Source organism: Columba livia, chromosome 2 (genome assembly GCF_036013475.1).
Source record: "Columba livia isolate bColLiv1 breed racing homer chromosome 2, bColLiv1.pat.W.v2, whole genome shotgun sequence".
NCBI lineage: Eukaryota > Metazoa > Chordata > Aves > Columbiformes > Columbidae > Columba > Columba livia.
In genome coordinates this window covers 123,991,787-124,015,932 of record NC_088603.1, presented here as the reverse complement: position 1 = coordinate 124,015,932, position 24,146 = coordinate 123,991,787, and the positions used below count along the sequence as shown (strand labels likewise).

Sequence of the window (24,146 nt, the reverse complement as noted above, 5' to 3'; positions counted from 1 at the left end):
AAAACACAGATGTGAATGGAAACGCACACACACAGATACGCATTATGTATAGCTCCAGCCCTGCTGGAACCCTCGATGTAGGCTGCAAAAATGCTGCATACATGGGTTATACGTAAGGCCAACGAACCTGTCTTATTAGGTTTAGGATGATGCATGTCAGTAAGATGACACTGTTCCCTCTATGGTTTTCAAACTGCTGTTTGCTTTTTTACTGCCCAAGTTGACTAGATGGAAAATGGCAGATCCCAACAGTGCACTGCAGGAAAATGATTTTTAGACTAGACTTGCCTCAGCTGAGCCCACAAACAGAGCTGCTGTACATAGGCAGAACAGCACAATTCAATTAGGATTTGTACTACAACACACTGCTCCTAACTGCTGTAGAGCCTCAAGCCAAACTGTAATCATGAAAGGTTTTATAAGCCATCATTCTCCCCTTTAGTCAGGCTGGGCTGTTGAGAATACCTCTGCGACCTCTAGAGAATTGGGATTATAATCAGGAATCGCTCACTGTATATATCATGCCAGCTCTGCATCCCCAGCCTTTCAAAGTTAACAAGGCTGCATCCCACTCAAGGGAACCGGGAGTTCTCAACACTGACATTTGTGAAATATTGCTTGGAACAAAGCCCAGGAGGCACTTGTACAGATTAATAGCAGAGGTTAAGCCCACCGTCCACTTTGACACTGGTTGGCAGAGTTAGCAAGTGAAGCAGTGCTGGAAGCAAAGTTTATGGAGATCTATCTTACTATTTGGCTATTATTTAAACAAATATGGTTCTGTTTTATTTACAGCCAAGAAAGTAATGTTTTTTTCTCAAATGTTCTGCAAACATTTAAAAACAGCATCTGATATTTACAGCTCATATTAGGTTTTTAATGCAGGCAAGAAAAAAACGGGAGATACAAGCCAACAGTTCTTTGGAACAATACTTGTTAATATTATGACTGAACAGTCCCACACACAGAAAGCTTTACAACTGAGTTTTGTTCAGAGTGAGACATCACTTACCGTGTTTGAATACTCCAATTAGAAGGGATTTATCTGCCTCCTTATCCCACCAGTCTGCAGGAACTTCAGCATGGAATGGCTCAGGTATCCATACATCTATTTCACTGTAAATACAGCATTATTTACATTAAAGGTATTATTCTACAAAGGCTTAAAAAAAAAGCCAAACCACAGTGCACGCTATTTCATAAACATAAACGGGGAGAGGCAGGGAAAAGGGGGAAACAAACAAAAATCCAACACAGAAATTCAAATGTCTGGAAAAAAATTACAATAGTTAAAAACAAAACAAAACAAAACCAAAAAACACACCCCAAAACCAAACCACACACCAAAACCAACAAAAAAACCAGACCACAACAAAACCAAACTTGTCCCACACACACAAAAAAACCCACAAAACAAACACACACAAACAAAGAACCAAAACAAAAATACAACCACAACACTAGGCTATTTGGGGAGTGGAACGACAACAGTTATCCAAATACGATTCATTTAAGGCCTAGCATATTTTAATTTTTAAATTGAGACAGAATAACCCTTCAATATTAGCGGAACTGAAAAATCTGCTTCTGTTGTTTTCCACACCGTTCCCTCCCCAAACAAAATTACCCACAGCTCTCGACAAAATAATGAGGCTGCTTGAGAATGGACATTTAAGAGGTAAAGTGTAACAACCTTTAAATTCTGCATTATAATAGTGGGTGTACTTTATACAAGCCAGTGTCATAAAGCAAAAAAATAAACCTGCACTTGCACTAACCTTGAGTCAGCACCCTCTAAGATCTTGTCTGCTTGGTCCCCTATAACTTCTTGTCGTAGATAGTAGAGCATGCGGACACGCAGCAGGACCCTGGAGAGGAAGGCAGAGGGGGGAAAAAGTTCTTAACTTCAGGACTGTTTGCCAACAGTGGCTTTTGGCAGCTGCTGCTGTTCATCCATCATCCTGCCAAGGCTGATTAGCCATGCTGTATGGTAGGCTTGAAGCGTGACAGATGGTGGCACATAATCACCTCTGTGTGGTGCTTTCTGCTGGCTTCCAACAGGCCTGCCTGGCAACCGCTTACACTGCGCAGAGAGGGACCCAGCTCAGCCCGGCCCCGACGCATTTCATTTAGTTCTACCTAGCGCAGCTTGTGAAGTTTAGACACGTACTCTACCACTGCCTCTGAAGTATTGAAGCAAGTTTGTAAACAACTGAGCAGATGGCTTTCAGTAACTGTTCTGCTTCATTATCTCATAAAATTTCCTCAGCTGCTGCCTTAATACCATTTTTGGAAGCACATCAGAAGTTGTAGGAATAAACGAGATATAAAATCTGGTTTTACTACCTAACAATAAACCCTCAATATGGAATGTCAGGTTTTTCAGATTATACAACTTTTTGCTTCTGAGAATGGGGGGTGAAAAATAATCCCCCACTTCCCTTGGGAGATATTAACTATTTTTACTCTTTAAAGTTCAAACTGCTGTTTAATTTTACTTGTGCACAACCTTACTGCTACAAGGAAGTGCAAAATCTTCATTGCCCATGTTTATTTTTCCCCATCTCTGCAATACCACAGTCATTTTTGGAAGCGCTGGCAAGTGCTGAAGCTGGCAGGAGGGAGAACGGCAGAGTCTGGCTTTTCAAGGAGACTAGAAAAGAGGTCATCTCTGCAGAAGAAGTATCTACCTGAAAATAATTCTGCTCTCCTATGTTTACCCAATTCAGGGCACCCCCTGCTGCCTAGTTCACGAAGTAAAAACCAGTACCAGCTAAAATGAAGATTACTCAGTCTGCCCTCTCACTGTCCCCAAATCCATCACAGCAACTGTTGAATTGCTGCTGCTCCTGAACAGCAAGGGTGACCAGGGCGGCAGTAATCTGATCACCCGCTCACATGAAAAATTTAGACCACCACCGGTTTTTGAGAGCTCCTCACTAGAGATCTGATGTAACCAGAGCAAGACCCGGTTTTACGTGTGTTATTTGAGCAAACCTCAGAAGAGCAGGGATTTGAATGAAGGTCATGTCTACAATTCAAAACATGTCAGACATGCTTCTTTTTGTATGCATGATAACTGGGACCAGTAAGGTGTCCCTTCTCCCTGTGTGGCTACGTAAATAAGCTGTTGAGGGTCTCTGTCATCTTCATATTAACCAATAACAGCTGTTACATCAAGCCACAGAAGAGGAGCAGGAAAAAAAACAACACATCATCAACCAAAAATTAGAGGCTCTTTGCACCTTTCAGGAGTCCTATGAATTAAAACAGCATACATATTACATAAGGACAGGACGACAGCTCTTATAAAACCAACTGCTACTGTTACCTTTTCAAGGAAATTACTGAGACTATTAATTGGCTTCCACCTCTGATTTTACCTGATTTTACTAAACATGTTGCTTTTACAATTCACTTAGTCCTGGGGGATCTGGGAAATGAACGAAGAAGATAGCAATTGAAAACATTCTTGCACGTTTGTCTTCCCGATCCTTCTAATTGTTCTACTGTACTATTACAGAAACAATATTTTAAAAATGAATTTAAGTCTGATCTGCAAACTGATGTAACAAGTAATGAAGACATGTTACCTGGGAGATGAAAATAATGTTACAGGAAAGAATTTAATTACTTTAGGAGCAAGTGAAATGTAATAAGAAATTGAACTAACAGTTTAGAAAAAATGAGGAAGCAGTTTATTTGGATGTGCACTTGCTCACGTAATTCCATAAGTATCTCTCTTCATCAGCTGAGAATTAATCTTGGTTAACATCTGGAAACGAGCTAATAAACCCCTTAAATGCCTTTCCTCCTTCACATCACACCACCTATTGACAGGCCACAGGTACTTTTCAGATCAATAATTTATTTCCAATAAACAGTAAGACACAATAATATTAAAATCACAAAAAGAATGACCACCTTTCAGTAACACTGTGTTACATCTACTTGGTGTATATAAACAACGCAGAAAATAAATTTAAAACCAAAACAAACCAAAATCCCCCAAATCCAAAAAGCAGAAAACTTCCCCCAGCCCCCAAACAAGATAGTTTTGGGACTAAGGTTAGGTTCGGTGTCTGTAATGAAGAATATGGTAAGCAAAACTAAGATGGAGAACAAGGGCACTGTTAAAGGAAGGTGACACAAAAATAACTAAGATATCACAAAACAAAAGCTAAAAGAATGCAAGAGAGGCTCTTAAAGAGACATTCATGCAACAATAAAACAATGTAACATTCAAATCAAAATACAATTATCTTTATCCCCAAAGGTTTTCAGTTTAGTAACATGTTTAGAATTTCAAAAATCAAATCAGGGCACTGATTTAGGTAAGAGAACTCTGTGAGATATTTTATCTCAAACAAAGGAGAAAAGAAGAAATACTCTGTATAATGTGGAGAGCAAGAGAGGAAGTGAGAAAAAGAATGAAGAGATACACCCACACACAGGTGAACTACCACATGAAATTCTGAAACTAAGAACTGGATATCTAACATCTAAGGAACAGAACTCTAAGGAAATCAGCCTGAGAGACCCCACAAGAAGGGTAAGAAACAAACAGCTTTGTTAAGGATAGCCAATTGTCAAGAGAGACAGACAGTGTAGAGATATAGTCTTTTCTTTAAATGGTAAAAAGAATAACCTTATCTGATTCCATTTTTATACAGTTAAGTAGAAAATGATTTTCATCAGAACTGTGTTTTAAGTGCTGATCAGTCATGAAGAGCTTATAGAAGCAGCCAGTTATCTGTTAATATGATTATTCTCAAATTAAAAAGTAATAATGGCCTTTACATCCTATTAAATGGCCTTCTGTTCTATTAAAAACATACAAATTTAAGTTGTGAACTTTTCAAAAGCACGTAGTGAAAAAAAAAAAAAAAAAAAAAAGAAAAACCACAAAAAACCTACAAAACCTCTAAATGAAATATTTATTAATACTTACTTATTACAGTGATGTTTGAGATGTTTCCTATAGCTGTCTTCTTGAAATAATACATCTGGGTTACAGGTTGCGAGCCAATCGGCGTCTTGCAGCATTGGCTGTGAACTCTGGGCTTTTACTTTCTTGCCTTTCCTCCCTCTGGGCACTGGTGCAGACAGACCTACAGAAAACCCCAGTATTTCTTACACAATCTGAATGGAAAAGCTCTCACCACAAACTGCATTGCAAACGTGTTTAAAGCTAAGTATCACTGCTATATTAATTCCTTTGTGTGCAACACACCCACCAAAAACTGAATGGCAACATAATTCAGTACAGAGAACTGCAAATAACAAAAATCAACCCAAACTTTCATGCAAATGTAGTTGTGGAGATTTCAAAAATTCAGAGCGCTAGCCAGAAAATGGTGTTACATAAATATTTCTTGCAAAAATTCTCACAAATCTGAATGGCCATAAGGAAACACGCTTCTGATTTATAGCAATTTGAAAGGAGATTGACTCCAGCAGTAGGTGCCACTTAAAAATTATGCTAGAATAGTTTTTCAAAACTGATTTAAGGGAAAGAATGTTGCATCCTACAAAGTGTCTGAGGGAGACTTCCCCTTTAAGTACGGACCAAGTCAAAGCCCACCTTACTCATAAAATCTGACAAGATCCAACGACGTGTCAGAATAGCTATAGTTTAAACTAAATACATAGCATGACTGAAGCAATTCTTTCCTATTTACTAGCATCATTATTTGATTGTGGTAGACGTACCGGAATGATTAACCAAAGCTCGAGTTTGCCCATCTGCAGTTGGAGTGATCAGATCCCAGATGAAACTTTTGATATTTTCATCCCCTTTGTAATGATTAAGACAATACACCAGGATAGTCCGGCAGATGGTTTCCACATCTTGTTCCGTTAGCTGACGTTTATAGCGCCCATGTGAGAGGATGTCGGTCCATCTACCCCAGCTATAAGAAAAATATGCTCAATACAATGGCCAGGGCACTGGTATTTTAATTTGAGACTTTCAGTTTACCTCCTGGTACCAAGCAAGTTGGGACCTCCTGTGTTAGCACTAATGTATTTTGCATTTGCACATTACGTCAGGGAATCTAACCTCCAGCACCAAAGAGTTAAGAATGTTTATTTAACAGAACAGGCAATAAGTTCACTGCTCGTAAAGCTGCACTTGAACTACACTCAGAATAATAAAGTACACATGTTTAACTCTAATGGTCTCAGTAAGCTACGAATAGGAAATGTAACCAATTCCTACAATCATGGGATTTGGGGTATCACTCTTATTTTGATCCTGAAATCCATTATTAGCAACTGTCGTATGCAACTCCCTAAAATAAAGATTCTGAAGCCCACCAGGTAAGCAGTCAAACATAGCTACTTGCTTGCACAGATATAAAATTCAAATTGGTTAAGCCAATGGGGAAAGAAGTATCAAACAGCTGAATTTAAGTGGTGCTGAAATACCAGAATCTATGTCGAAAATCTCTAGATCTACTGTTGATTTCACAGTCACATTATTCTTCACAAATACACTTTGCTATTCTCCACAACACTTAGAAAAGAGAGATTAAACCTTGATAACTCAGGAATTCTTTATGCTATGAGAAACCAGAAACAAGTGTACTGTCATCACAAAACTGCATATCTTACCAGTGAGCTCACAGCCATCTATGAGACACTGAGATACTTTAAGCTAAATAACATGTATATAAGCAATGTATATATACAGTAACTTAAAATCTCACCGGCATGTATACAGCATAATGAGGTAAAGGTTTACAGTAAGAAATTACATGAACATGTCCAAGAGAAAGATGATTTATTTACTATCATCCCTGTATTTTCAGTTCTTTAGCTGCAATCAGTATATTTAATTTGTATATCCTTACCCATAAACCAGTAAGTTCTTCTCCACCCTGAAACATTCACTTCTTGCATAACCCTGGGATTTGTCCTGAGGCCTACGGGGCTTTGTGCTAGGCCTTTCTTCAGAATCACTTTCCAGGTCTGAGAACTCCATCAGTTCATCCTCTTTGACTGCACTGTAGAGTCTGGTTTGTTTTCTTACTCTCGGTGTATCAATAACTAAGTTATTCTAAAATGAAAGTGAAAATGTAGAAATTTAGGACAGGGGAAAAAAAAAACCTTCTATTTAATTGTAATAAGAACTACCATAAAGCTCTTACCCTTCCGTTTAAAGCGTCAATATCAAGCTCAGCCTTCTTTGCCCACTTCTGCCAAAAATTAGGGTCATCCAAGGAAATGTCTGTCCTGTTCCCAGATGCAACAAAACTAGCCTAGTAAATGTGAAAACACATGCATTGGTTTCTTAACTGCATGCCACAAAAAAGTACCTGTTTTTGCTGGTAAACACAATACTTAGGACTTTATGAAGTGGTAGTTTCAAGAAAGAAAGGTAAGCCCGTCAACTACCATGACTAGAAATACAGATATCCCAACATTTGTAAGGAAAATACATGAGACAAGTATATTGAAAAGTTCAATTGACACAGAAGGCAAATTAATACTACTTGCATCTATCCTGGTCACATTTTATTAATTTTCCTCTGAATGTCAATGCACACCTTTGCAAATGTTGAGCCTTTTCCTTCAGATTCAATAGTAATTGTGTGTGTACGCCTTAAGAGAATCTGATCAATATCCTCTTCACAAAACTTAGACCCTTCATCTTCCTCATCCATGAGAGCACCATATGCCCCCTTTCGAAGAAGATCTTCTATTTCTTTCTTAGAAAGCTGTTGCACCTGTAATATGTAAGAGAGGGGTTTTAGGTTTTTTGCTTGTTTGTTTGTTTGTTGTTTTGTTTTTTGTTGTGTGTTTTTTTTTTTTTTACAACAGCCAATGTGTACATCTGACAGCAAAATCAGGCTGATTGTCCTCTTATTTAGCATTTCAGGAACTGAAACTCTAAGGTAAGGTGGTGTTGGTCAATTAAACATTCATGCTGAAGTCGCCCTTAAAAGAAGAATATGAACAACAAAACTCTTAGGCTGAAGTTATACAAGTGGTTTAAACGATTTAATAATTCATTGTCACTGAATCCCTTTACCTTTGATGACTGCTAAACTCCTCCTGGGAGCAGATTTATCTTACTAACCCGACAGAAAGCTAAAGCAAAAAAAGTCCAAAGCAAAAAGGCTACACCAGAAAAAGCTGACTAGAAGAACTCCCAAAAGTGCCAGGATCAAGATAATGTAAAGGGTGGAATTATGAGAATGAATGAGGATTGAGGGAACATGACTCCACCTGCCCTCTTTTGGCAACAGGTGAGCCATTAGATAAGGCTGAGCCAGTCAGCTCATGTAGCCTTGCCCTGAATTAACCCTACTTCAAAATACATGCCATACTCCATCTGAAAACCACCGTTCACCAGCTAAAACACAAACAAGCAAGAGAAGTGTTACACATCCATAGCATTTGTTGATCATGCACCTTAATGTATTAATTCTCACCCCATTCGTAGCGTTTTCTCTTCCGCTCATAGATTGTAGCACAGCCTTATCAAGGCCAAGCTTCAAGCTAGCTTTGTCAAACATTTCCCTTTCATAAGAATTCCTTGTTATCAACCTGTAAATTTTCACTGATTTGCTCTGTCCTATTCTGTGACATCGTGCTTGAGCCTGATAAAACAAAGACAAATACTCAGTTACAGGTGACAAAAGGAAAAAAATACTAAAATAATAAAACAGAGAACTTACTTTAAAAGTTATTGGTTTCAGTATAAATAATCTTTATGCTTAAGAGAGGGATAACAGATAATTTCTCTTTTAGATGAAGAAAATTTCACAGGAAAAAGGCAAAGAAAAATTTTCCATAAAATAATCTCTTGTAATATTACCTGGAGGTCATTTTGGGGGTTCCAGTCTGAATCAAAAATGATGCAGGTATCAGCAGCAGTAAGATTAATGCCCAAACCTCCTGCCCTTGTACACAGCAGGAAAACAAACCTATCAGAATCAGGTCTTGAAAACCTGTCAATAGCTGCCTGACGCAAGTTGCCTCTTACTCGGCCATCAATTCGTTCATATGGGTACCTGAAATTAAGATGTATTATAAAGAGAATTTCACTGCAATGGAATTGCCTCTTTCTAATATGCAATTAAAACAAAACAAACCCACAACAACACCCCAACAACCACCACCCCCCCTCCGGGGGAAAAAAAAAAAAAAAAAAAAGGAAAAAGAAAAGAAAAGGAAAATATGCTCCTATAGGGTCAAAAGAATGACAAACTGAGTGACTGTTCTCGTATCCACTAACTTCATACTATTCATACTACTTTGTCTCCTACTTTGTGTCTTTTGGTAAAGAACAGACTTCCACTTCAAGGAATGAAATAAACATACAGGCTTAAGCTAAAAGACACTAAAGGTACCAAAATATCTAACTGAGTGGTAAACTAAGAGGCTAAAGCTTTCCATGTGAGGTCATTTTTGTATTCACCCAAAAGAAAAATGTCAGTACTCGCAAGTTACAGGCATGCTTTTCCCTTTAGTCAGATCACTACAGAAGATACTGTATAATGTTTAAATTTCATCCCCTTTCAATACGGATTACTCACAGGTTAAATACTGTGGCCACTGAGGAAAGCACAGTTTATTTAGAATTGTATTATATTGTTGCTCTCACCGTCTCTGAATGAGGTAGTCTTCCAGTATGTCCAAGCAGCGCACCATCTGGGAAAAGATAAGCACCCTGTGGCCACCAGCCTTCAGTTTTGGCAGCAGCTTGTCAATCAGTACGAGCTTGCCAGCAGCCTGGATCATTGCCTGGAGCTGAAAATCTGGAGAGTCGGCATTGTGTGTTTCTTTAAACTCTTCCAAAATTTTCTCTTCAGCACCTGCAAAGATTGGACAGCAAATACATGAGCACTGCAAAGGGGTCTATTAATACACAATGAGCTTGCCTTCAATGCCCCATAGAAACTGCAGGAATGTTTCAAGCATTATGTGAACAAACATTTATAAAATATATTAAGCTTAAATTTAAAGCAAACATATATACAAATACAGCATAAATAAAAAGTAACTCTGAGCATTCATTCTGTTTTCCCCTTTTTTTAAACAGGAGGAAACTCCTTCCTAAATAAATTCATATAACTATGCAAGGCATATAATTTAATGAAAAATTAAGAAAAAAAGAGGAAAAGTAAACCATATTCCAACTGATCAAATGGGTCTTCTGTCTTTTTTTTTTAAACGCAACAAGAAAGAAAAAAAAAAAATCTCGTTTCCACAGGAAAACATTAATACAAGGAATACGAATCAGATTGGATGTCTGTGCCTCCAACACCAAAACCAGGCTTAAATACGAGCATTCCTTGGACCTGCTCCTTCCATTATTAATTATAGAATCAAAATCCCAACAATGAAAAGAGTAATTTTGTAAGGGAAAAATAAGCAGCTATGAATTTATTTTACTTTCTATTCAGCTTTCTTTTCTCACAGAATATACTTTTTTTTTGTTCAGTTTGATGAAACTATCTGAAATATGTATTCTTTCCAGAACTAGTCGAAGTTCTTTCTTGCCATTCCTTTGCCTACGAACAATACACATAGCAGCAAATATTTCCTTGTACTGCTTATTACCTGACTACAGACCAAGTTCAAGTTCTCTCTTTAACCTCTCCTGTGCTTTTTTTTTTTGTATTTTTTTATGTTGCTTCAAAAAACAGTGGGCTATTCCAAGGATTACTACTCTTGAATACGTAAAAGGCTTTCTTCTAAGCTTATTTGTCCTAAGCTTATTTCACATCCAAATAATTCCTTTGTAGCTGTGTTCTTCAATCCTCTTTATTTTTTTTAAAAAACAAAATGTAGTTTATAAAGTATTTCTGATTTGTATAATATTCAGCTTCAATACTGCTTTTGAATAACATAAGGGAAGGTGGGAGGGTGAGGGTAGAGAGAAGAACAGCTTACTGCCAGGCTTCTGCTGAGCATCTCTCTCATATCCCAGTTCTAAGTAGACGCCTGTAAACAAACATGCAAACGCACCCTCCCTGTGTGCTGGTTCGGTGCCTACTGTAATGTGGTGTCTAATACTACCCTAACCAGGCTGCCTGACAGCTTTGTATTACTCAGTGCACTTGCACTACTGGTTTTTACAGGTCTTAATGCACTGAAGACGTCACCACACTTCAAGGTAGTTTTACATTCCTGAATTTTCCTTAGCTGGATTTCCTACTCCAGGCATTACTGATCAGAATGGTTTCCACATAAGAAAAATAAACCCATGTGAAAACAGTATAATCAGACAGACAGGCCTTCAAGTACCCTTCAATCGTATTACTTCCCATCTTGTAAAACGTGTAGAATTTTGGGTAGTAAATCTCAGATTATGTACAGAGAGCTTAAGCCATTTCAGGACACAGTAGGCTGTGAAGTAGTTCACGTACAGTAACTTCAGTAATCATTCTAGATTGCAACATTTCTTACTCAACTGTGATATCCAAATTTAAGTTTCACTACTATGAAGTAAACCAATATGCAAACTCAGCACCTGCAAAAGCAAACCACCTAAGCCACGCACACCACAATAAACCCACAAACAGGTCTAATGAACAGTGAATTTTCAGTATCAGTTTGGTCTCAGCAAGACTCCCTTGCATAACAGACCACAACCTCAAAAAAATCTGCTTTCAATAACACTATCCTAGCTAAACCCTGTGAAAGATCACCCTGTCCATTTCATTTCTACTTCAATTGCAATTAAGAAATGTACATTGAGCAGCCTGTTACCGAAAAGCTACTTGATGTAGTACCTGCAGGTCTGTAACACCAGTTCCCATCCTAGCTGATTTTTAGTAGGGGATGAAATGAAGGTATTTGAATGTGTGCTTGGTCCACCAGGGAAACCCTCACTTCCACTCCTAATTAGGAACAGCTTCTGGGGCTCAAGAGGACACAGGATCAGAGTAAGAAACCCTGCCAATGTTCAACATTGTGGGATGTGCAAGTACAGAGGCACTTCCCACTGCTGGCTCTTGGAGACAGAGAAAGAGGAATGATGTATAATACTTGAGAATGGTTGCTAGGGAGAAAACAAGGAATCCAGCTCTAAGAAAAATGACAGACAATGCTTTGTCCAACCTAGTTGAAGAATATACAAAATGCAGTCCCTCCCTCTAGAAGTCTACTCAAAGACACTCTCAGCGAACCACTATTCATCTCCTCCACAGACCAGATCGACCAATCAAGAAACAAATAAGAAAACCACTCCACATTCAACCTCTGCCATACCACTTCCATGGTACAACCTTCTGCAGCTCTTAAATTAAGATCATCCGGAAGACCTGCTTGCAACTTTTACATTAAACGGAACATACTGTTTTACTTGGATATTCAAATACACATGCAGTACTGTTTGCTTACAAAACCTGTAAACTTGGAAGAAAATGAGAAGGATTCAGGGGCACCTGAAGCAGTTAAGTCTCGAGAACTTGCTACCGCAACACATCATTCATCAGGAGAACACCATGCAACTTTATGTACTAGGACTGCAAGAACTCTTGGTAGAATTACAACAAACTTGTGCTATCACTCTAAGTACAAAGATGTTAATTACAGATCAACAAAACAAAACCTCAGGTTCAGACAAGTACAGAATTTAAAAGTATTTTCTGTCCTAGAACTACAAAGGACATTTGTTCAGTTCCATCATGCACACTAAAAATAGTCAGAATTTATTCTTCCCACCAATCTGAAGGCTTGACCCACCTGCCATGTTGATGCATGACATCAAGCAAGCCCAAATGTTCAAAGGTCACAAAAATGCTATAAAGGCAAAAGCACTCAAAAGACAACCCCACCTCCTTTTATTAGGGTTAAGATACAGTCATAAAAAAAGACTTGAAATTTTCTATATGGCCAGCTGGACTTCAGCAGTCTCTAAAAGACACTAAACAATATAAGACTTGGGGGGGGGGGGGGGGGGGGGTGTGCGGAAATCACTGTAGGTAACATTGCAAGTATTGCTCATGAACTCTATTTGACAAAACAAAGCAGCAAAACATTCACTTTATTTCTTTTAGCAAACATGAAATAAGGAAAAATAACAGCAATGCTAAAAGTTGCTGAAAACCAAGAAATGTAAAAAGCATCCAAGGTAAGAAGCTCATAACCTGAACATCTTGAACTATCTTCTCTGGTAAACTCATTTATAAAGTAGGTTAACTTAAAACAAAGAACCAACAAACAAAAAAAATCCTACCAGAACCACAAAGCTACTTTACCACATGCTCTTCTGAATTTAGAAACTGAGCGGCCCACCAGTATGGTTGGGTTGAAGTACTTTGGAGTAACCCTGTAACAAGTCTTTGCAATGACTGCTTGTGCATGGAATATAATTAGATGTCATTTTGGGAATCAGTTTAAGCATTTTTCCCCCCAGTTAAGCAAAAAAAAAAAAAAAAGTCAAGGAAAAAAACCCACCCGCACTGCAATATGAAGTCATACAATAAAAAACTGAAATCACATATGGTTCTTGAACGAAACCATCTTTCACCATGAAGCTTACAACCAGTATTACACCAGCTATAGCATAAAGCACATACAGTAAGGAAGAGGAGTCAGGAAACAAGAAAACTTCAGAATGAAGCCCTGTACAGAGGCTTGTGTTACATCCTCAAATAAAACATTTGACTTGACCAACCCATACTTCAGACACGTATATCTAGCTGGCTCATCATATAGATAGATAATCCTGCCATAGATAATCCTGATCTAAAACCAAAAGCATCACACTGAAAAAGAGTATTTGTCATTAAGTCTAATATGACATTGAAACAAATCTGACTAGTTAAATTAGAAAAAGGAACCGACAACATGTGACCATAAAAGCACGTGTGATCATCATTTCTTACCTCACAACTTTTATTCAGAAATTTAAAGTTACTATCTCATAGCTGCTATTTGTTTTCTTTCCATAGAGAATTAACTATAACTCTAAAGAAAACATTGCCATATTTTATGCCAGCATCCAACAACCTGCATGACAACTGAAGTCTTGGTTGTGAGAAATAACAGAAAGAAAAACTTGATAATACCAACACTAACTCTGTCAGGGCCAGGAAGCCTTGGGAAAAAGCAGCACAGCAAAAGCAGTAATGCTGTCCTGACTAGCCGGTACTCATACCTAAGGGAATCTAAAAGGTTATCTTCACTTTTCTACTTAAAATAAATGAATAAGCACAAGTACATACTAGAACAGAATTTCTAATTTACTGAACTTCCTTACAACCATTTTTGAATAAGGAGAACAATTGAAGGCCTACCGTTAATAAGGTACGGATGATTGCAGCATTTTCTTAGTTCCATCATAGTGTTTAAAAGATTGGGTACATTTGCCTGACCTCCACCCTTGGAAAGAAATGTGAAGTTCTTTTCAAGAATAGCACGATAGTATTTCTTCTGGATATTTGTCAGCTCAACTTCAATGATGGTTTCCTCTTTGGGGGCCAAGTTCTTTTCTACATCCTCCTTGAGACGTCTCAGCATCATTGGCTTCAAAATAGCTTGGAGTTTTTGCACCTAGGAAACACAGGTTTAATAAATAACCAAATTAAAACTGGAAGACTTCAAATATTTCTTTTTCAATTTAATTCTAAAATCCCTATTTCCAACCTCAGATCTCAACTAGAGAGCATTTGTAAAAAACTCTTTCCTCAACTGCCTAGAAACTGAGTTCTCCTTGTTAACTCAAAGAGTTAACACTTCTAAAGTAAATTTTTAGCAGGTATCACCTCTGTTTTTTGAATGTTATTAAGCAGACTTCATCTAGATTCTGTTGTATACATGTACGAGTAGTTACACTCACTCCTAAAATTACATTCAGTCCTTTGAAGGTAACTGCGAGGCTGATGTGCCCCCCAGTGAAAATGAGTTTGACACCCCTGACCTAGAACTATAGTTCTAGACAAGGACAGTATTGCACACCAGTCATGCAAAGCTAATCCTGAGTAACCACAGCTATATAAGCAAATCTGACTATATGATTAAGTTTTGCAGTTAACTTCTAACCACTAAACATAGTGTTCAATACTATTTTTTCCCATCCTATACCTGCTTCTAATTCTTTTATTTCCTTAGTTCTGATATGCATTAAAGCAGAAAACTACTTAGGCCTAGTCTCAAAATGAAAACATTTTATCTCTGTACATTTTTAACACACTGATAATTTTAGTGTCGCCAGGTTTTGTTACATATACTTTAAGATGTTCTAGATGGCAGGAATGGGCGGGAAACGTCCATTTTCCTCCAAAAAAATAGCTAAATTTTGTCAAGTTTTTGCAAAGTCTCCTCACACAAAAGCTCAAAAAATATTCCATCTAGAAAAAGAGTGGCATTCAGGTTGTGTCTCACCGAAGTACAAACCAGCTCAGTGTTGAAGAGCTGATAATTTACCCTGAAATTGATCATCATCTCTTGCTGCAGAACTGAAGAGCAGAAACATGAACAAAAGATACTTTCTCCTGAATTCACATAACTTCCTTAGTAATAAAGCAACTTCAAGAGAAAGAAGATAAATTAGTACAGAGGGATGAACAAAAGAAAACATAGCTGGAACAGGACTGCAAGGAATGGAGGAGAAAACCTAATTCACTAACACATAGTCTGTCCCATCACTTGAAAGATAAGTCAAACTAAAATATCTAATGGCATGTCGGGAAAGGAAGGATTTCTTCTAAAACCTGTTGGCCCAAGCAACCCAGGCTCCAATTCTGCTCATGGCTGATAATATTATTTTACTAATATTTCCATGTACGGCTTCAAAAAATCACCAGTTCTGCTCTGCTGACATTTAGGCTGGCCAGACAAAAGCTATGTTGAGAGTTACGATATATTAACTCCAGCTCCAACACTGTATTAACAGGACAGCTTCTGGATCAGAGCTGGCTCACTTCCAATCAGGTCAGAGTCCAGCCTGACCGGCATGCAACTGTCTGCACAATCTGTGAAAACATATCCTACGATTCCCTCAGGACACAATATGATTTTTCCAGGAGGTAAGGGAATGGAGGGAGAGCTGTTCTGTAATTTAGACTATTACCTATGAAAGAGTTGCTCTCAGAGAAAGTTAACCAATTCAAGCACTCGGAAGTTAGAAAGATCAGAAATTGAATTTTCAAACAAAACTAACATAAAATTGCCCACAAAGACACATGCAATTGTGAAGCTAAATTATCACAGAGTATTAAGGGCCAAATTAAGGTGCCATGCTTCATTTAACTCCTAATGTGAATGTGATTTGACTGTTACCTACTGACTTTCAGAAAACACTTTCATACATACAAGAAGAAATTGAAGTTTTTTTATGTGACTGTAAGAAGTTTTACATTTAAGACTGAAAACATGCTGCATTGAGGGTGTCTCGTTTTGCAGACAACTTGAGAAATCTGTTTCTGACTCAGTAAAAAAAAAAACCTCCCTCCATTTGGTTGCCTCTTGCTAAACTAGGTTTCAAATATGTTCCTGTTTGCACAAAAGTCATTGATAGAACTCCCAGGTGTTAACTCCACAGAAATTAGAGAGCATAGTCCCCTCTGATACTAATGCTTATGGAAGAACGTCAACTGACACATTACCTCTCTTAGAGCAAACAAGCAATTCTAGAAGTATTTTCATTCACCAACTGTTAGAAGACACCCCATTCACATTTTTAAACATCACATTTTAATGAGGGGAAACTTCCCCTCATTCATGTCTCTGCATGACCAACTAACAAAGGATAAGAAAAACAGCGATAATGCAAAATGTCTTGTGGTCAAAAGCAAAAAAAAATCAACAAAATGAAAACAAACACAAAACCAGGGATAAAACTACTGTGGTCTTCCAAAAACTAAATAGGTATTACTTATAAAAACAATTAATGAATTTCAGATATAATAAAATGAATAAATTCCCAATATTTAAACAGAAAACTAAGTGTGCAAGAGGAGTTTACCTGTTCTTCAGTTTTCAGATCACCAAATTCTTGCATGAATGTGGTTTCTGATGGGAAGCGACCTGGTTCCAAGAAGTGAAGCAAGCTAAATAGCTCTTCTACTGTATTTTGCAAAGGGGTTCCAGTAAGCAGCACTTTGTGTTCCTGAAAGGTTAAGAAACATTTGCCTAGGAAACCATTTGAATTCATTTTCAATGGAGAAATACACAAAATTATATCTTCTTTTTTTTTTTTCCTATATGTGTATCTCACCTTTACTTCCTCTCCCCTCCTGCAACTACTTACATATAGCTCTTTTCAATACGTTTCTAAGCACTATTCTGGCCTTCCTTCAGCGATAGTCCAGAAACACACTTCACTACTTAAGCACCTTCAAAAGTCCTCCAGATAGAAGAAGAGATTTTACTGATCCACTATGTCCCAGACCTTTCACAAACACAATGAACTTCAAATGGCAAAGTAACAACTGAACTTATCACTTCCAGTGTAAATCCACCAATTTACTATACCTCCAACAGATCGTGGTGCATGAATCCCTTTGGGGCAGGTGTAAGTTGCTAACTTGCGGTACCTGGAGCAGAGTCCTACTTTCTATCTACACATGACAAATCAGAGGAAAAGTTGCATATTGCCTTAGAGGAGGTGAAACACCTAGCTCAAGGTCAGACATGAAGTCAGCAGAACAAGAACTGAACCGAGAGGTCCTGTATCTCCACCTGTAGCCACACATACGCTCAACTTTCCTCTAATAGCAACCATAATAAGGAAAATTAATTGTATACAGCATTTTTACAAACTTCCATTTGTCAGGACTCCTTAAAAAAAAAGTATTTTTTTTTTTTAACAAACAGGGAAAAAGAAACTAAAAGTGACATATAAGTCACCCGTGCTTGTGTAAGCTAATGTTTATGCCTCTTTATTCTTATCAGAAAGAAGGGGGTTTGAGTTTTAAGTATTAACTTAGCACAATTACATTCCCCTCACATTTTTAAAGAATATTCTGACAAAAACACACCTTTTAAATTGTAAATACCTTTAAAAACCATCATCTTATTTTTCTCTGTGTATTTAATACACTTATTTTGTGCACATAACACAATACGTATTTATGTAAGCATCAGAAATCAACTCGCTCTTCCCTTCCTTAGCCAGTCTGAAAGAACATCCTTATGGCCACACAACAAATTAACACTAGAGCTGACAGTAACGCAGAGCCATTTACCACTCACACCTGTATCTGGCCACCTGACCATATTATACCTTTAAATAAATGCCTATGTGGAGAAGTAACTGGAGTAATCACATGAAAAGAGAAAAGGGAAAGAAAAAAAATTTATCTTGCTTCTCTTAAGGGAATCCACATAGTTGTATGCCTAAATCAATGAAGAGACTTATGACAGTCCAGCACTCCAAAATTCAAGGATTCATATATTTCCAGGTATTTTAAAGACTTTCTCAGCTCCATTCCCTCATTCTTACTACTTCATGCTTTTACTTAAGAACAAGACATCCTGTTTTCCATTTTAATAAAACCATAAATCAGGAATAATAAAGATAGAGAAGATGCAAAGGTAAGGGGATGCAGACACTGACCAGGTCCATCATCTTGAGTCCTTCCAAAAGCTTACAGTTCCTGTTCTTCAGCCTGTGGGCCTCATCGATGACCACGCAACGCCATGGAATGTTACGCAACTCCGGGCAGTCAGTCAAGATCATTTCAAATGTTGTGATAATGGCATGGAACTTGTAGGAACCTTTTATCACACGACCCTAAAAAAGAACAACAAAAGTTAAAGCAAACTCCCTGGCAAAGAAAGGAAGCGCATTTCTGTCATCATTCAAGAGATTTTTTTTCTTTTTTTAAATCAAAGGAAAGTGATGGTCCTCTCAAACAATCCAAATAATCCAGAAGTACATTAAGGTTTCATTTTTATGACTACTACTAGAATGTTTTTCTCCCAGTAAACAGTATTTTTTTCCTGGTAGACAGAGAGTACCCAAAATACGTACAATTCTATTAAACAGCCTCAAAAAGCAGCAAATCTCTGAACTCTTACATGGAGAAGGTGTATCTCTCCATACATTTCCTTGATATTTTTGTAAATTTGCACTAAGTAAAGCTCAACAGTGAAATATACTTGATATGTGGCACCATATTCCCTGTTTATTTGATTAGCTGAGGGTCCCATTTTCAGGGCTGATACTAAAACTCTGTTTCAAAAAAAGCACTCTGAATAACTTAAGATCATGAAACTAACATCTTTCTGACATTATGCTATATTTCTTTCCCAATCTTGTTCAGTAAAAATGTAACTTGGTATCTCCAGTGGCGCTGGGTCTGCACAGGAACACTGTCTCTGTTGGGCCTCACGCAAGTTCAAAGCCATTCTAAGTTTTCAAAGCAGGACTATGTCATGGGTTGTATATTGAATACATTTCAAAAGAAACATATATTTTACGGTAAGGTGACCATTTCTTCCTTCAAATACATTCAAGTCTGAATCCTTTTATAAGTGACCTGCATATAATCCTCTCCAAACTGTGGGGATCAGAACTGGCTACTGACTCAATAAAATTATTTGAAACCTGATATCCTGAACTCAGCATTAAATCTGCCTATGCACATCAAGAGTACGTCAGCGGAAGTAATGACCTGCTCAACAGTGCTTTCTCACAGCATACCCCAGAAACATTTATCTTATTAGGAAGAAAAGGAATTGTTACCTAATAAACAGCAGATGCAGATACACTAAGTGGACAACTTACAAATCCAGCAAATTGAAATGCTGCGACCTGAAATGCTTGTGACCTTTTCACGAGCCAGATATAACTGTGAAGATACGAGAATGCAGCGCAGGAGATTATTTCCAAGTAGTGGAAACCACTTCTATGAGCAGCAACCTCGCGACTGTACAGCAAGCTCTTGATCACTACATAAAGCAGCACATCCAGGTGAAGGAAAAATAGTAGGAGGGACTCTTGACTATCTATTTAGAGCTGTTTAAATCTCATGTTAAAATATGCATAGTGGTCTTGCCACAAGAGCTCACACTATTTGAAAGGCAGTCAAATGCTGTACTGAAGAACACTGGAGTAAATCAAGCAGAAAGTTCCAAGAGCTCTCAAGAGCTTCAGAAGGTGAATGATGCTGTTCTTCAACAGTTTCAGGACTCCAACACTTGGGGAAAGTATGGGAAAAAATCCTAAGTAATCCTATTAACGTCACATTTGAGAAATTTAAATGTAGGAACTATCAGGAAAGTGACCTATAGCATGGTCACAGGTGAATTCTTAGGCAACTAGGAATCAATTTATCCTGTTTCAGTGTGGCACCCAAAAGTTCTCTATGTTGGAACCACAGGAATTTTACATCCACTTACTCAGAGAAGTTCTTCCATTTGAGGAAATCAATCTTCCTAATAGGTAGCAGTTTCCCATTCTGTTTGAGAAATTCTTATGGAAGTAACTCAAGCAACAGAGGTAGCCACAAGGTACAACAATTAGATATGAATGTTAGGTTATGGTTTGGGCTATTACCTCTTAGCAGATACAAACTGAGAACATCAATTGGATGTGTATAAGAAGTGGACTTCTAAAATGACGTACCTTCCACAAGTGGGAATTCTGAAACATTATTATGGTCTTTCCCACCAACTTCAGATTCCACTTTGTGGAACAAAAGAACAGGTGCAGAAATGCAAGTTAACCAGCTATAGCAGGAAGGCACCTGGAAAACTAAGTCACAGCCACTTTGTAGAATGTAATTCAACATCATCTTCGATGAAAGACGGAGTCCCTACTTGTGAAATACTGCCTTAAACTGCTGCACGCTAACCACTCTTTGCAGAAATCTGAAGCAATCCTATGCTGATGACATGTTGACAGCTCAAGCAGCTTCTCAGCAAGGAAGAAAACCATGCAACCAGGCAACAGTCTCTTAAGCCAATATCCACTGAGCCCAAAAGGACTGAACCAAATAATCCAGGAAGTTCTAACGTCAATAGCATTATTTTGAGTTAAAAATGAATGAAGGACAAGATATTCCATTTTTACATGTGAGCCAGGTGGGTTCTCTTGTTAGTTCTCATTACACTGTGAGGCAAATCTCATAAATAAGTCAACTCTTTTGCACGACTATGTCTATTATTTTATTCAGCATATATGGTTTTCTTGATCTCACAGCAGAAGTCTTTCCCAGAGGTGGACTACTACAGAAAAGCAACTAGTTGATTTAGTATCCAACCAGGGAAGGTCCCCAGAAGGATGTTTCAGTTATATTGCTCAAGAACACCAGAACAGGCCTCCCTGCATGACCCTCACAAGTAGTGGGGCAGGAAGGGATTTTAGGGGCATGTCTCTGGTAGTGTGGCATTCTTAGTGTTGAAGTCACACCGTCACTGCAGAAATGTATTTTGGTATCAACTACTCTCTAGGTTTTCCCAACAGCTTAACTCTGGTTACTGGTGTTGACTCTGAAAACTACACTACTGCAGATGGGGTAGGTGCTTCTTATTGCATGATGTCTCCTATTATTACCCTTCAAAGACACTCAGACTTTCTCAGTGTTCAGTTGTCTTTTTGAGAAACAGCTCGGCTTGAGAGGCCTCTTTTCATGTTAAGACCTAGAAAGCCAAAGATGCTGATGCCTGGGTTGATGTGTGTTGGCAAGGGGACTAAAAAAATGATATTGCCAAACCCTGCTGCCTTTCTCTCCCTTCTCGTCCCCCATTGTACGCTCATCAATGGTACTTTAGAGGACGCCAGACCGTACACTACATGGCGATTATTTTTGTCAGAACACAAATAAATTATTTTTCCTGTAATTCAGTTTCTACCACGCATTTCACAGCTGACACAGTCTTACAAAGAATGGGACACAGAAGGTGATTTCACGACACATCTAAGATAGCTGCCACCAAAAGGACAAGTTCACTCCAATTCTCCTTTATCATCAACCATGGCAATTGCCTGATTCTTCTCTCAAGCCAGTTCAGGGCACAAAGCTAGCAGAAAACGATTCATTTTTCTGTGCTGTGAGTGCTTTGCCATTATTCGCTATGGGGCCAAAACGACTGCCACAGTGATTACAAGGTGCCCATTAAGAATACGGTAAAAGGGGGAACAAAACTTTCTGCAACATCTTGCTTCAGATCCTTCAGTTGCCTTTAGAACAATGAAATAGCATATGCAAAATACACTAATAATCTGCATGGTAAGTGGGTTTTTTCGGATGAAGTTCCTTCAGGTTTCATGCTATATAACTGCTGCTTGCTAGAAGGAAGAACACACTATGAACTAGCACCACCTAAATAATAAACACTATTTTTAACACAGGAAACACTTCAGTAGAGACAGTATTTGTATAAACTCAAATTTTTATATTTGATACAAAATATTTATGTCTGATAATAAATTTAAAACCAGAAAAAAAATCAATTCCATTTCCCTTGCATATTGTACCACCTAAGAAAGAAGCTAAATGAGATTATTATTTTGAGGAATATAAGCCATTAGACCTCAGTGTAGCGTGTAGCAACTGTTATTCAAATCAATCTTCTTCAACAATAGCACATATGATTTTGATCTGAAAGTTTCTTTGATAAATTGCTCAGAAAATGGTTATTTCCTAGGCCAAACAGATGTAACTTCTAACTACTAAAAATTACTATGTGTTTTTCCACTATATCTAAGTATGTAATTCTATTTCTGTTTGCCCTAATGGCATGTCAAGTTGAGCCACAGTCATCACCTTCAAAACAGTTTTAAGTCAGTTCTTTCCCTGCAAAAATGTATTTTCTGTCTCGCAACCGCTCTCATAGCTTTGCTCTAAGGACTCTGCTTTTCAACACTATTTTGAGGACAGGAAGTGAGAAACAGGCAGAACTGGGCTGTCCGGTACATTACTGACAAAAGGAAAACAGTGTAACTTTTCTAATCTTTAATGAAGAATTTCTTTCCTCCTACACACTTGCACTACACTTGCTCTTTTAACCACAGTCTCACAGTATGAACTCTTGCTTAACTGGTCACGTGCCATGACACAGAAATATCTGGATTTCTCTTACAGCCTTCCCAGAACCCAGCTCTCCCCTCTGCAAGAACCAGTTCCATTCCTTGTCCACAGAGAGCCCTATATTTAGCTATCCTGAGTACTGTTAGCTTGGATGCAATTTATTAAGTAATACAGCATACTGTGTATCCATGAACTGTCTTAATTATTTACCACTCCCCCCATCTTTGTGTCATTTGAAAATTTCCTCAGTAATGATTTTGTGTTTTCTTTCAGGTCATTGATAAAAGTGTTATACAGCTCATGGACATGAACCAATCCCTGAAGAACTACGCTGGAAATGCAAATCATTTCTCATTTACAATTACATCGAGAAATACCAGTTAGCCAGTTTTAAATCCACTTAATGTGTGCCATATTGATTTTATATCATTCCAGTTTATTAATCAAAATATCTAGTGGCATAAAATCAAATGCTTTACAGAAAATCTAAATATATGAATTCACCACTACCACTTATTTAAGCTCAGCTGGAAATAACACTCCACAATGTATCAAATCAGGTTGAACTTCCACTCTTTTTTTCTCTTAAGTGAGGATTACATTGTTTTGCTATAACATTCCATGTATGCCCATTTTTTCCCCAGTCCTGTTTACTTATTCTGAACAAAGTAATGCAGTTAAGCATATAGATCTGTTGCTCTTTATAGCTTTAGTTTTCCAAATAATTTTGTTTCAACCCCCAATCTTTCCTGTAGGCATCCTCTTTCTCTTTTAAGAACTATTCAACATAAGTGCAGTAACAGAGATCCAAAATATATCTGACTTATAAAACTTGATAAAGAAACATTGACAAGTTTAATTTCTGCAAGCTGGTCTTTTCCTGGAATGGTAGGCAGAGATTGATTTTTAACCTTAGTTCCAATTAAAGTAGTTTCTACATTTAGAATCTTTTCTGCCAGCTCTCCTCAGAACACAAAATAACAAAAACCTTGCGTGGAACAATGAAGCCTTGAACAAGAGTTGCGCCATCTCAGGAATTCTCGATCCCCCTCTATTTGCAGCTGATCTCTTGGCTACTGTTAAAAAGCACCCACTTTATTAATACATGTGCCTTCACAATTAGCTAAAACCTACTGTACCGGTACTAAAAATGTAATCAACGCTTAGATTAATTAACAACAGTAAAGCGCATTTAAAAAAAAGAGA

At 37.8% G+C, this 24,146-nt stretch overlaps 1 protein-coding gene across 6 annotated transcripts in view; it reads right to left on the bottom strand.

The window, feature by feature from the left end:
- CHD7 (chromodomain helicase DNA binding protein 7) overlaps nucleotides 1-24,146 on the bottom strand; it is a 132,153-nt gene that overhangs the window by 11,014 nt on the left and 96,993 nt on the right. For all 6 annotated transcript variants that reach the window (XM_065053626.1, XM_065053625.1, XM_065053630.1 and 3 more), the window contains 13 exons: nucleotides 18,521-18,697; nucleotides 16,928-17,071; nucleotides 14,259-14,514; nucleotides 9,614-9,824; nucleotides 8,825-9,020; nucleotides 8,439-8,606; nucleotides 7,551-7,730; nucleotides 7,152-7,262; nucleotides 6,855-7,060; nucleotides 5,713-5,912; nucleotides 4,952-5,111; nucleotides 1,779-1,868; nucleotides 1,013-1,116 (listed from right to left, as the gene is read on the bottom strand). In XM_065053626.1, the coding sequence (XP_064909698.1) occupies nucleotides 1,013-1,116; nucleotides 1,779-1,868; nucleotides 4,952-5,111; nucleotides 5,713-5,912; nucleotides 6,855-7,060; nucleotides 7,152-7,262; nucleotides 7,551-7,730; nucleotides 8,439-8,606; nucleotides 8,825-9,020; nucleotides 9,614-9,824; nucleotides 14,259-14,514; nucleotides 16,928-17,071; nucleotides 18,521-18,697 (2,203 nt within the window). The remainder of the gene's footprint in view (nucleotides 1-1,012; nucleotides 1,117-1,778; nucleotides 1,869-4,951; nucleotides 5,112-5,712; nucleotides 5,913-6,854; nucleotides 7,061-7,151; nucleotides 7,263-7,550; nucleotides 7,731-8,438; nucleotides 8,607-8,824; nucleotides 9,021-9,613; nucleotides 9,825-14,258; nucleotides 14,515-16,927; nucleotides 17,072-18,520; nucleotides 18,698-24,146) is intronic.